General features: G+C 39.0%; 1 protein-coding gene across 3 annotated transcripts in view; it reads left to right on the forward strand.

Moving 5' to 3' along the window:
- Positions 1-111: 111 nt before the first annotated feature.
- The window catches only part of LOC119738711 (MICAL-like protein 1), a 29,050-nt gene continuing 14,651 nt past the window's right edge, over positions 112-14,510 (forward strand). For 2 of the 3 annotated variants that reach the window (XM_038213646.1, XM_038213647.1), the window contains exons 1-3: positions 112-203; positions 1,492-1,782; positions 10,767-10,815. In XM_038213646.1, coding sequence (XP_038069574.1) covers positions 1,634-1,782; positions 10,767-10,815 — 198 coding nt within the window. In that variant the 5' untranslated portion in view covers positions 112-203; positions 1,492-1,633. Of the gene's footprint in view, positions 204-1,491; positions 1,783-7,020; positions 7,051-10,766; positions 10,816-14,510 lie in introns of those variants that run through there. The other variant, XM_038213648.1, reaches the window with a different exon arrangement.

A 14,510-nucleotide genomic window follows, 5' to 3' on the forward strand; every position in this document is an offset into this window, starting at 1 on the left:
GTAAATTGTGGATACAAAGTGGATTAAAGACATAGTTTTTATATTATTGTATTTAAAAATACAGATATTGAATTTTTAAAACTTGTTTTAATAAAACAGGTACTATAACAAATTTGCACAAGCCATGAAGAAAAATGGTTTCGCCCAATTCGTGTTGAAACATTGACATAAACCAAATCCTGTAGTGAAGTTGTGCAGCTAGGGTGAGTAAATCCTTCGGAATTTTGGAATTTCCTTTTTATCTCTTATTTTTTCAAGGAATTTGAACGCATTAAGGTATTCTGTAATCATTCATATAGTTAATATGTGTTTTTAATTAATCTAATTGTCATGAATTTTAGAGTGATGAATAAAGTGAATTGAATTGAATTGAATTGAAGCCTTTATGTTGAATGACACATGACAGTCACCACAAGTTGTGGTTGGTTTGTCAATTTTGTGAATGTCAAAATGGTTGAAATAGGAAGAATGTTAAAGTGAGTGTCACGGCAAATGATTGTTAAAAGTAAGTGAAAGTTTGTAGATTACATCTAAAAACGTGTCATTGGCATTTTCCTTTTACTTTGACACGTTAATGATTTGATTCAATGATTGTTTTGATGTATACAGCATCGAAGGGGGAGGGGCCTGTGGGGGGGGGGGGCACGTAGGCATGTGCCCCCTCAAATTCACAGTGCCCCTCCCCCCCCCCCCCCCCCCCCCCAGCTGCCCCGCACAACAAACTTGAAACTTGCCGCTTGCCAAGGAAGTGTCTTTTTGAAGTTTTTTTTTTGATTACTGAAACAGAAGAGGAGGGAAGTTGACTATTTTTTACAGCACCTGGAAATTTGGTTGATATTTTGTTTGGGCTCAGCCCTTGCCCCCCCCCCCCCCCATGACAAAATCCTCTCTACGCCACTGTTTTGATATGATTTGATTGGACAACATAAATTACTCAACTAATATCACAGTTATTAATAATTAATTTCAGTATCTGTTTCCAATAATAACCACATATTTCTTGGACACACTTTCTTGACTCTCTTTTTTCCCCTCTAATTTCAACTGCAAATTAATTTTTTTTTTTTTTTTTTAAATATGTTTCCATTCTTGTTAATTCATTCTGTTTATTAGGCAACAACATATAAGAATGATTGTGTCTGTATTCTACATGTCATTCCTTATCAGTATCACTTGGACATGTTGGATGAACAACAAACTATGGCATGTGAGGAAACAGAAAGTTTACAAATGTTCAATCTTTAACTTTCTGTTTCAAATATCTTTAATTTTGTAAATACTAATTACATGTGTTACGACACAATACATTCTCCAATATAGTATGTGATTGTTAATTTTGTATTCCATTTTGATTATATTATTTGATTTTGGTGCATTTACTTCAACTTGATGTTCTCAAATTTTCATACACTGTGTAAATAAATCAAATAACTCAATTGTAAATCATGAAATTGTCACAGACATTATCATTGTTGTTTTGTTGCTACACAGACTGCTGCCAGAGATTTTCAGCCGTACACATAACAGCTTACAGCATCAAGAATCAAGTAAAACTTACCAGTTCCTCCTCTAAACCTCTGCGGCTGTCAGCGGAGGTCATCAGTAGATAGCCTCACCTGTCCCCACCCCAACCATGGCTCTGTCTGGGACCAAGGCCCTGCTGGTCTGGTCCCAGCAAAAAACAGAAGGCTACAAAGATGTCAAAGTGGCCAACATGCAGAAGTCCTGGAAGGACGGGCTGGCCTTCTGCGCCATCCTGCACCACTACCGACCGGATCTCATGTGAGTTTGGATGAGCATTTACAAACTCTAGCAAGGATTATAATTCATAATTACATTTTGCAGAATTGTTACCTACTTATCAAGAGTCAATCGAAAGTCAAGTGATTTTGTGTTTTCATTTGAAACGTGACAAAGGCATTCCTTTTTCTCATTTTTTTATATTGGATGTTGCCCTTCTCTGATGTATTTTTATAAGCACTGTATACTCGGTGTTGTCCGAAGAAAAAAAATGAACAAGCTCCCCCGGGTGGGACTCTAACCTGCAACCTCCTGCTTACTAGTGCAGACGTCTTGCCACACAACCTCCGAACTTGCCGGGGTCGGTTGGCTGGTTCGAGTCTGATGTAGCAAGGAGTACGACAAGCAAACTTTCTTTTTATGATTATTCATTTGTTACTTGGTTGGTTCTTCTCCTAAAGACTCTGCAGGGGAGTTTTAACAGGAGGCCAGAAACACCGGGGCGAACCCCTACTCTTAGCGATAAGTGTTACTGGGTTGTTTTATGTGCATTATACAACACACGGGACCTACGGCTTTATGTCCAATCCAAAGGACGAAGAAATAGTGGCTAAGTGCCTTGCTTAAGGACGCAAGCGTCCACTTGGGCTTGAACCCACGCCACTGTTGCCTCTGAAACACCAGAGCATGAGTCCGGTGCTCTAAACCCCTAGGCCATGACACTCCACTGTCATTGTTCATTCCCTATTACTTGTAACCTGTCTTGTGATTTGACTGCTGATTGACTTGTGACAGTCTCAAATTCAATTATAACTCTGCAACTTCAATTATAACTCAACTAGATTAATGGCAATATCCATGACCTTAAAGACATTTTTTTGTCACTGCATGCTGGTATGCTCGGTGCTTGGTTGGCGAAGATCAAAACCCAGTATTCAGTGTGTATAAAAAAAAAAGCAAACAAAATACAACGGTATGTCAGACGTAGAATGTGTAACCAACATAGAAAATATAGGTATGGTTTGAAAGATACGCCTTTCCACTTTAAAATGAGACATCAAACGTCCAAATCTGATCATTTTTGACAGAGTTATTTTCCAAGAGAGGTCAACTTGACCATGGGACCAAGTTTTCAATTTTAGGCATAGGGACCAAGGTAGACTAATGGCCTCTGTGTGGATAATTGCCTGGCCTACAAAAATGTGCTTAGCGAGTATATTCTAAACACTTTCTTGCTATCAGTTTGTAAACATGTTTACATGCTAAACATTTTTAGCATGAGGTGATAGCAAGAAAATGTGTTTAGAATTGTGTTAACTCACAAAATACATTTTTGTAGGCAAGGCAATTATCCACACAGAGGCAATTACATTGTAGGCTACCTTTGTCCCAATGCCTAAAATTGAAAACTTGGTCCCATGGTCAATTTGACCTCTCTTGGAAACGTACTCATAGCTCTGTCAAAAATTGTCAGATTTGGACATTTGATGTCTTATTTTAAAGTGGATAGGCGTATCTTTCAAACCATGCCTATATCATCTATGTTGGTTACTCATTCTACAACTGGCATTCTGTTGTATTTTATTTGCATTTTTCTTGATACACACTGTATAAATCATTATTCCCAACCTACCATGTATGTATATGGAATATTTGATTAGGAGTTGAGCCATGAACACTAGCGACGCTAGTAGCGTACAGTATATTGTAACATGCACCGTACATGTACATTGCACATTCTACCGGTACATACATAATAAGGGGATGTAGGGACCTTAAGAACTGTGCCCTACTGATGACAAGCTTGGGCACAAAAAATAATAGTTCTGCTTCCGGTTACCCTACTTCCCTATTTTGACAGCCCCGACCTAAATTTTTTTGGCATGTTTGGGGGGGGGGGGGGGGAATGAAAAAAAAAACACGAAAACCGTCAATAACTATCTTTTACCCTTGAATACACTGAGACACCTCCTTATGACATGACCATATACCAAAAAAAAAATGCCCCCCAATTGTTTTCCTACCTGCCTCCCCTATTTTCAAATGCCATGTAATCGGAAGCAGAATATTTTTTTTGGGCCTTAGGTTAGGGCATTCCTCTATACAGTAAATTCCACTATGTAGTACCCCAACCTAAGTGTGGATTTCCTTTGACTTAAGGGAAGTTAATACTGTTTCATTGCTCAGTGATAAAGGTATTATTGTATCATTGTGGCTCCCAGTTATTAACAAGTTTGGATGATAACCTTTAACAGTTTCCAGTTTTAAACCCACTTGCTTATTATGGGGTTACCTCATTTAATTAAGTTTAGCCAGCTGTTTAGGCCAAAGTTTGATGCATACTATGACACCCTGTGGGATGCCTCCAGTCTTGTAGACGCTAATGTTTAAAACTTTAATACCTTCACACAGGTGACTAATACTGTGACGACAAACACGTAAAATACACATTCTTGTTCAAGATGTTGCTGACCGTACAGTTCTAAAAATCCAGAAACGTTTTGTTGAAAAAAAGGCTTGATGCCGGTATAGTTTTTAAGTGTACATTAAAGGGAATGTATACAACATTTGCAAACATCGAAAAATAAAACTACCAAGTTTTTATGAAATACCTTACTAGGATGTTGGTAAATGACAGTCTAAAGCATCCTGTAAAATTATGGCACCTGGTGTGAAGTCATTTGAAAGAAAATTGTATTTTTGTATAAATTTCCAACATTGGTCGGCCGACCACCGTTGGAAAAACCTAACTATTTTTCCAATACTGCTCTAACTTCACCATTTTTTTTCAGTCCAAATTTTGTTTGCTATTGGTTACATGTTCATGAGCGGGTGCAGGCCAGCTAGACTGGTTCCCTTACCTTACAAATTTCCGGCATCTATAAATTGATCCATTTTATCTTTAGTGGAGTCAGGGAACCAGACAACTCCAGCATTTGTGTTTTTCTTGGTTTTTCCAGCATTTTCGAACACAAAACTTCAAACATATCAGTGTAACAATATTTGATCTATCATAGTAACCCCTCAAATAGTTCATTTCTGAAAATTACAGCAAAAACCAATGATGTACATTCCCTGTAAATATGCTGATGTACTCTTTTCACCAGTACAAAGCCATCAATGTTGGAACAGCAATATATTCATTCAGAATCTTGTTCTTCTGTTACTTGCTCAGATGCTTCAAATGTATTAAGTGCATTTTTGAGATTGCAAGAAGGTGGCTTTAAAACATAAGCAGTGCAGAATCAAATTCACGCGTACACAAGTGTGGTACATGTACATGGTTTCTCTTGTGCAGAGGTGTTGAGTGCAACACAAGACCATTCAGTTTCACTTGTTTTTTTTTTAGCTGTTTAACGATTGCCAAAAATAAACCGATGACTCAATGCAAGAGAGTACATGTACAATGTACAATGTACATTGTACACAGATACCTGTTAGTGTTCAAACACTTCAACTCACAAAAAATCATACATGTATCTTAAGTCCCATTGTACATCTTTACCACACTACCACAGTCTTAAATATTTCACATGGTTCAAAGATAACCACTTGAGACGTTCTGTATAATTTTGGTAATTTATTTGTGATCTGGCTTGGTACAGTTACCCAACATGGCCGCTGTAGTCTTGTCTGTGTCCTGTCATGCCTGTAGACCTTAGGCCTTTTAACACTAAGGTCTCGCCTAATTGTCTTACGAATAATAATTTGGGAGGCTAATCATCCCTACTGGCAGTTGAGAAGCTGAATTGCGAAGGACGCTCTACAACGTGGTCGAGCAGCAGGCATCACCTCCGGCAGCCAGCCACATCGACCTATATATAACCGCGGAGCACAGCCGGAGATCGAAAGTGTTTAACTTTTCCGGAGGGAGGAAAACCGGAGGGCCCGGAGAAAAACCCTCGTGGCACAGGAGAGAACCAGTGCACAACTTTACTCACGTATGGCATGTATTGTCCATGGCCAGGATTCGAACCAGGGCCACAGTGGTGAGAGGCGAGCGTTTTACGCACAAGCCACTTTGGTTTTTGTACTTGAGTAGAGCCTGTCAACCATGGTCCAGACTAGAGCTAGGTTTTACCCACGGGTGTGGAAGCTGTGTGGAAACTGTGTTTGATTCTCGGTTGTGTTTGCCTCTTGATAGTGTAAAAGGCCCCGATCTGGGCACTCCATCACCTCTGCCACGGAGGCCGCCTTCCGTGGTGAAAGCATTGTGCCAACTATTGGCAGTTGCTTTGTACGATAGCATGCACATTGGTTTCTCCATTGAAGGGGGCCTCGTGAGAGTACAGTGATCACGCGTCTGGATTTATCTATTGTTGGAGATTGGAGAGGCAGTAATGCCTTAGTTGTCTAGCTCGTGTTTGGTCATTGGTCAAGCCTTTGGTCAGCCTGGCGCGGCTCCTCCATTCAGAACCCTGGATTCCCAGGTCCTTGTCTCGTGTCAATGTTTCAAACCATTCCATGGCCATGTGTTTCCATCCCCAAATCCTCTCGATTTACTTTTCACTAATTGTAATAGCATATGACACAGAGCACATACCGGTACCAGTACCGTCAGGAAGGGGCAAGATTCGACATCAAGGATAAATTAATGAAGCTAATTTCCTGAAAAATAATTGGATTGCGTCTGTATCCTTTGAGATGTATATCTGTCATCACTGCAGAGGATTTGAAAACTGAAGATGTTTGGTATAACCACAATGTCAGTTCTGGCTTCTCCAGTTTGTGCAAAAAAGTCTCATCTTGCTAGTTGCTACACAATTTGTCAGCCAAAAAAAACCCAAACATTTAATACAGTGAATTATGACTCCCCAGAAAGATGTCAAGAAAACGTTAGCCCCTTTTCTTTTTACCTTGAGCAGGCGCTGCGAAATTACAGATTACATAACCGGTTAAGCTTCACAGGAGCTGAAAATCCTCCCATGGTCTTTCAGAGGTGTGTGTTTGACGTCTCTTTTTTATGGTGCCTATGTGTTTATGGATGATTCATTCCCCTGTGCTTTACTGCTGGACTTGGCAGCCTTGTTGTGGCAAATTGAGGAAATCTGATTGGGTTTTACTGGCCGGCATGGCTTTATGGAGGGGAAATTGAGCACTGTGTACCTACCGCCGATGGTCAACGCAGTGTTCCACCCCTAGTGTCTTCCCAGCTCTGATTAGATGAAGCTGCAACAGAGGAGGGTGTTGGATTAGAGTCGGCGCTTGTGTGGAACTGATGTAGTCTGTTGTGTCATTTGTGGTCAGCATCTGTGTGTTATTCTTTTGGCGGTTAGCTTTGATGAGGCTGTTGAGGATGAAGACTTACATGTGAGTTTGGCAATTTGCATGGAGTTCAGTGATGTTCATTAATTTTTTACTTGCAGTGGTAGTGATTCTGGAGAGGAGGATTAACTTCCTTGACAAAGTTGCTGGGAACCTTCCCGAATCCTTTGATTTATAATTGACTGAAGGAACTTGATATGGCATTTTTAATCTTTCTTAACTTCCAAAGGGCATTATCAAGCCCCCTGTAAAGCATTAACACATGAACTCTACCTTCCTCAGTTCTTCAAAAATCTTCCAAACCCTCTAGTCTTGGTGGACTTTAAATGTTGTGACTTGGCTTTCGAAGATGTTGCTTTTTAACCATTTCGGGAATTTCGATGAGCAGTTTTAGGTGTTGTACCCAAGCTGTTTGTACATGTATGTAAGTTCTTCATGTATTTACATGTAGGAACAAATGTTCCAAACTGATCTTAAATTTTGCAAAAATTTTGTGTGTTGTCATAAAGTGCATTGTATCAATGTACATATGAGCAAAGAGTACTCACATCACTTTGAACACCCAACTCCCCCCCCCCCCCCAAAAAAAAAATCTGTGAAATCTCTTTGGGATGAAATGTTTGAAATTCAAACAACGGTATGTGAAATTTCAAACTGGCCATTTTCAAGTGAGCACTTTAATACAGTATGTAGGTGAATTTCAGCCATTTAGCCCCCAACAATACATGAGCTACAACCCTTGTTTTGAAGTTGAAGACACTTTGATGAGTATCTGCCAACATGATGTGCATGTGTGAATGCCTACTAGAATGCTAGATGTGACAACAACACAGCAGGCTCTGGCATACTGGAAATGATTATTGTAATAGAATTGGGAAGTTGTTGTTAAGCTGAGAAAATCAACATGCCGTGGGGAAGTGTCCCGTTCATCAAACCCAATTGCTATCTGGTCAGTGACGTGTGCCTCTAAACTTGGCAACGACATCCCGCTCGTCCCATTGTGCCCTAATTCTCTATTTCCACACTGTCGTTAGTCATCTATTTTTAATCTCTGTTAATTAGCTTCATGTGGCAACTTAATACATGAGCCTTTATCCAAATTTCACAGAAAAACAAGCTCACAGTCTTGTGCACAGCCTCCACCCTTCTTTTTTACAAAACCTCAAGTTTATAGCCCACCAAATGCTCATACCGAAGAATTTGAGGGCATGCAAATCGTGATTTGGCCGGCGTAGGCAACTTTGGAACGATTTACTGGTCTGCACTCTATATACCCCAAAGCATTCTCAGCATCATGTAGTACCGGCTTTATTTCGCAAACAAGGATTCTGCACTCTATCAATTTATGACTCCTGAAGCATGAATTCAATCTTACAAGAATTTTGTGGTACATGCTGATGTATAAGATTCGAACCAGCCAACCAATCCCGACAAGTTAAGTGGTGGACTGTTTTAGATGTCTGCATTAGTAAGCAGGAGGTCGTGGGTTCGAGTCCCACCCAAGCAGCTTGTCATGTTTTTTCTCACAAGCTCTCAGACAGCAATGAGTACAGTGTAAATTACATTGAAGAAGGGCAAACCTGATATAAGATTTTACATCTCCTTACTGCAAAAAATCCCACTGACGGTTCTGTAGAAATGTGTACAGGTACCGGTACATGGGCTAGTCTATGTAATAGACCCTGGCCCCGGCGAACCGGCCTTGGTCTATGATAATGTATGCAGATTCGTTGATTAATTATGCAGTTAGACTGCATATGACCTCGAAAAACTGACCAATCAGCGGGAGCCTTCTATACGCGTGTAATGCAAGCTCCCCACGTGCGTAAACATCACGCCCACGATGAGTAGAATTTTTGTACAAGCTGTTGTATTAGAAAAACGTGGCATGGAAATTGACCCATCAAACTCTTAGTCCAGATTTCAGAGTGAAATGACGTCACGTACCGGTATGCTAATGCATATCAGACGTTCTACCAGAGATGAGCTTCGTGGAGATTGGGTGATACTAAGACTATGGGCATGGGATTAACAGAACTGAACACCAACGTCCTGTAGTGCAAGACAATTAACACAGTTAGTGATCATCACTGATGACTGTTGAATAATGTGGTGAATCATCCTAATGACTTGATTAACCCTAACAACCCTAAGCCCATCAAGCTCCAACAGCGGGTTTTGCTTGATTTTGGCAGGGTTGGTACCGAACACTGGCCAGTTGGTGTTGGACTTTGATTGACTGGGTACGAAAGGCCCAGGGAGACCCTGTTGAATTTTGTGAGGTTCGGGGCAGAAGGGCATGAGATTTGTGAACACGTTGGAGTTTGAGGGAGTTCACTGGCATTTCTTCGTGGGTATGCTCACCCATGGTCCTCAGCACAGTTTGTGGTCAAATGTGCATACTACATATTGCTTTATTTTGTTTGGTACCATCCCTATCCAATCACTCGACAATGCATAGGCCCATCCATACCAAGTCAATCAAACTCCAACAGTTGGAGTTTGGCAGGTTTAGTACTGTTCCCCGTACAAGGCCTGTTGGAGTTTGGCAGTTTTGGTACCATTACTTACAGACCTGTATGCAGCTGTTGAAATTTGTTAGGTTTGGTATACTTTCTAGTGCAAGAGCCTAGGGGGTTAGGGTTAATCAAAAGAGACACTTAATTACAATAATTGCACAGCACTGATACTCTGCCTTCCAAACTTATAGGGTATGTGTCTATGTATACATGTATGTACAATACATGTATGAGCTATAAATATCAAACCTTGAGGATTATGTGGCATATCCCCAGTGCAAAGACAAATTTTAATTTCCTGCCCCAGCCTAGAGTATTAATTGCAACCAACACATTGGATCACTGGCACTGTACCAGAAGATCAAATGTCTGATCCAATCGTTAGGCCTTGCCTGCTAAATTATATGATAGCGTGCAGCAGGCTGCTGGCATATTAATCATACTCTGTACGTATGTAATGTAAGTCTTTTTGACTTGTAATGACACTTCCAGTAGCAACTGTCTGTCGGATTTGATGTCTTTCTCAAGTTTGTTCTCAAGTGCACCATAAGCTTCATATCATGGAGTACTTTTTGTCATGCAATATCATGTACGTATGTATTCTGATTGTATACATGGTATAAGGCCTGTTTTGACACATCTTAAAATAGTTCATGGAAAAGGTCGCACCATGAACCGGCGTATCTCGATTTGTCGCCAAATTGAGTTTTTGTCATTAACGTTATTATTTCATCAAAGTTCTCATTCTCATAAAGTTTTATTCCAATCGGAGTTCTAATTAACTAAGAACGCTAATTAGACTGAAAAATTGGAATTTAGCGTTTCACGAACCGGCGTATCTCCGTATCTGGCACACGGCCACTATTATGCGCGTTGCATTACATACGATAAACATGATAAAAATCTGTTTCACGAAGTGGCGAATAACTTTGGAACTGAATTTCTCAAAAACTAAGCCACTCAGATGCACACGGATTACATACAATAATGTTTAATCTATAATTTAATAGCAAAAACGAAACATCTTGAATTCTTACACAGTGAGTATATGGAATGAGCCTACAAAATAATGACCAACTTTAAATCGTTTTTTCTCGAAACACAAAAAAATGCAATACGTCGGTTCGTGGTGCAATCGATGGTATGTACGTGTATGAAGTTGACTTGTCATAATACCTCACATGCAATATTTTGAAAAACATTTTACTCACCAAGAATTTCTCTTCTTTTTTTTTCCTGCAGAGATTTCAATTCCTTATCCAAGGAGAATGTACGAGAAAACAACCAATTGGTAAGTTTGTCTCGCGAAACCCTCTCACAAAGTTTTTAATCATCTTGTGGTTTGCACACGTACATACATGAACTTTGTCAATATTTTGTTTAATAATGTTTTTGACTTCCTACATGTCCTAGTGCAATGTTTTTGTTGGCGTGTACAAATGTACATGTATGGTTACGTGTGACATCAGTGAAATGCGAGAAAAAAAGCTTTGGCAATCGCACAGAGAGACAATGTATGGCCTATTATTTACTAAACTTCCAGTTATTCATGTTATTCTCCTGGAATTGTAACCTCAACTTGCTTGTTGAAGTGTTCTTGTCAACGTTCAAAATAAAGAGGCAGATCCTTGTGACACAGCGCTGTACAGAACATTAATACATTTTGTCGTTATTTTGATAACATTATATGGAGTGGAATTTTGTGCATTTGAAAAAAAATCATAAACCCCAAACAACCCATGATTGCCAGGGAGTTAGAAATAATATAAAAAAAAAATAAGATGAAAGAACTAAATCATGAATAGGGCTGTGCATCAGAACCAAGTACTCGAGTCGTAGTACCCGACCGTTGATGTCAGGAACCGGTTCCAGATTATAGGATCAAGTTCCCGCAAACCAACTTTATAAATTACTTAAACTTCTCAGACAATGAAAAAGAAAGGTTTTGAATGTCATTTGTGGGGAATTTTCAAAATGAAAACCAGGCTACGTGGGAAAACGAAACATTTTTCATGTTTATTTATGACGCTCGCGAAAGTTCCTTGCTCTATGGTTGCAGTTTACACCATAAAACTATAAAGCTCACTGTACACACTTGTGTATCTTGCTGCATTGATGCGCCGATGTGGTAGTATTGTGAATAATCTGATCAGCAACTTCTGAGATTTGAATTTTGGGGTTGGGTTTATTTAATCGGGTACCCCGGTACCCGTACACTTACCCATATGAAGCGAACATTGAAGCAGTTGGTCGCATAGGAAAAGGGCATTGAATCTGCTTGCCAACTGCCGTTTCATGTTTCCTTGTGTTACTTTGCAAGCCCCTCTCCCCTCCCCCCCCCCCCCCCCCTTTAACCCCGGCACCACCCTCACGACAATACAAAACCAATATGTCTTGTCTTGGGTTCACTTCTCACTTGTAAGCTACACATGTACATATATACATATGTAAGTCATTTACATGTAGATCAGATTATGAATTTGTTTTTTAAAGGGAAAATACAACATTTGCAAACATCAAAAAATAAAACTACCAAATCATTTTGAAATACCTTGCTGGACTGTGTAAAGCATCCTGTAAAATCATGGCACCTGGTATACTGTCATTTTCAAGAAAAGTGGTATTTTTGTATCAATTTCCAACGCTGGTCGGCCGACCAGCGTTGGAAAAAATGGCTTTTTTTCAAATACTGGCCCCAATTGACCATCGCACTCGTTTGCAATCGATTACACACCTATGAACGGGTACAAGCCAGCTAGACTGGTTCCCTGACCTTACAATTCCCCAATGTATGTAAACTGCTCTGTTTCTTCTTATATGGAGTCAAGGAACCAGACTACAGGAAAATGATTGTTTTTCTTGGTTTTTATAGCATTTTCGAACCCAAAATGTCAAAAAAGTCAGTGTAACTATATTTGCTATGTATTTCCAACCCCCCAATTCCATCCATTTCTGAAAATTACAGCAAAAGCAAATGATGTATATTCCCTTTAAGTTGTTCAGATTTCAGTCTCTGGCAAGTCACATTTCCTGTTCTGTGTGAAGAGCAGGAAATGTGACACTGTTTTCAGTGTAAACTGTATTTTAGTCGTGTGCCAGTGATGACATGTGATACATGTACACTTTGAGTACATGTACATGTACATGTATGTGTACCAGCACATGTTCATTGGTCACGTAATGTGCAGCACTATACATGTACTGTACAAAGAGAAAACTTGCAACGTGTACATTTGCATTAACAATTCATACGTGGAAGCCCATGCAAAGAGGGTTGAACACACTTCATGTACATGTACATCAGGTTCAGTTTTCTGGTTAGTATGACAGGAAATTAGAACTGACATTGTCCAGACTATCTGTTGCTATCCATTTCTTGGTTGAAACTGTTGGCACTAAGGAAGACATACAAATGTATGTATCTATACTTGCATGTAATACAAAGTCCAATCAAGTAATGGGGAAACAGTTCAAGAAATGCTGGGGGAAAAAAGGCATTATTTTTGTGGCAGTTGTTTACTTTTAAAATGATGATGTTTCATACAGCACTTTTATTTAAACGTTTTCTGTAGAAAAATTTGCCACAGGTATTTTGGTACACAGTTTCCATACATACATGTACATGTACATTGATTTCCATTTGGGAAATTTGTTTGAGAGATTAGCCAATACTTTAATTTTTTTTGAACGGTGTGTAGACTCTATTTTATTTGGGGGGGGGGGGAGGGCAAATGTTTAGAAAACAAAGATTCAATTTTCCAAAGCTGGGCTTTGGAGAATATGTTGTAGAGTCTGGAAACTTCATGAATTAGGCCTATTTGTCCACCAAGCAAGCTTGGTCCTTATCAGTTACCGAGAGTATGAAGATCTCAAATAAAATCACGACCATTCGTACATATACATTCCGCAAATTGGCACTAGATTATGGGGCATTAGTAATGTACGGTAATGTATGATATTACACGTACCGGTACTTTGTTTAAATGTAATATCACCCTGGAATGTATTTGTTTTAGTATGTAACAAACTGAAAATATTTTTAAAAAAAACTAACATTGAAATTCGTTACAATTCCACGGAAATAAATTTCTGCAGAATATTCTGCAGGTTTGCTAGTTCCGCACTTGCCAAAAAGGAAGTCCCTATTACTGCAATTTCCCTGTGATGAAAGTGAAAAATAACAAACATATTATGGACAACGCGGCTATTTTTGTAGGGTAGAAACAACAAGCTTACCGGTACACGTGTACAGATCATGTGACATATTTTGTTTACAAGATTGGATGTTGTGGTCACATGAGGCTGACTTTCAGCAACGGGTTCGCTTCTGCATTGCATGTAATATCTCTTGAAATAGGAATGGTTTAAAAGTGTTGACATAAACCGCCCTCTCTGGCTGGCAATTTCATCAAGGCCAGCCCAGCAGTCAAAATAAATCAAGTGACAAAATATAATTAAAAATACAATTAAAAATTACAATAAGAGTAAATAAATAAATAATTACTTAGTTATTTAATTATTTATTTATTTACTCTTATTGTAATTTTTAATTGTATTTTTAATTATATTTTGTATAACTGCTTAATTTTATAAATATTTTATTTAATGAATTTTTATCCTAAATGTATTAATCACTGTTATCCAATTCGTTTGGAGAGCCCCTCGACAGAAACTTGTTTCTTTTGGGTAATCCTGCGGGAGCTTTTTGGGTGTTGTTTTCTGTTATGTTTTCTGTTATGTTTACTACTCAGTGTTATTTGTACATGTAATTGTTTTGTCTATGATTCACTGTTTGTAATATCCCGGAAAATGAAATAAATAAATAAATAAAATAAATAAGTGACTGTTTTTAACACTTGGGTGCTCCCTGCCTTCATAAAGCAGGATTGACTGGCTGTGATTGTTATCAAAACTGATATAGCTGTGTTTGACTGTAGGAGATTGATATGCCTACCAGTACTAGTCCCCTGCTTTTGTCTGTTGATG

This window comes from Patiria miniata, unplaced genomic scaffold, assembly GCF_015706575.1.
Source record: "Patiria miniata isolate m_02_andy unplaced genomic scaffold, ASM1570657v1 HiC_scaffold_3, whole genome shotgun sequence".
NCBI classification, from domain to species: Eukaryota; Metazoa; Echinodermata; class Asteroidea; order Valvatida; family Asterinidae; genus Patiria; species Patiria miniata.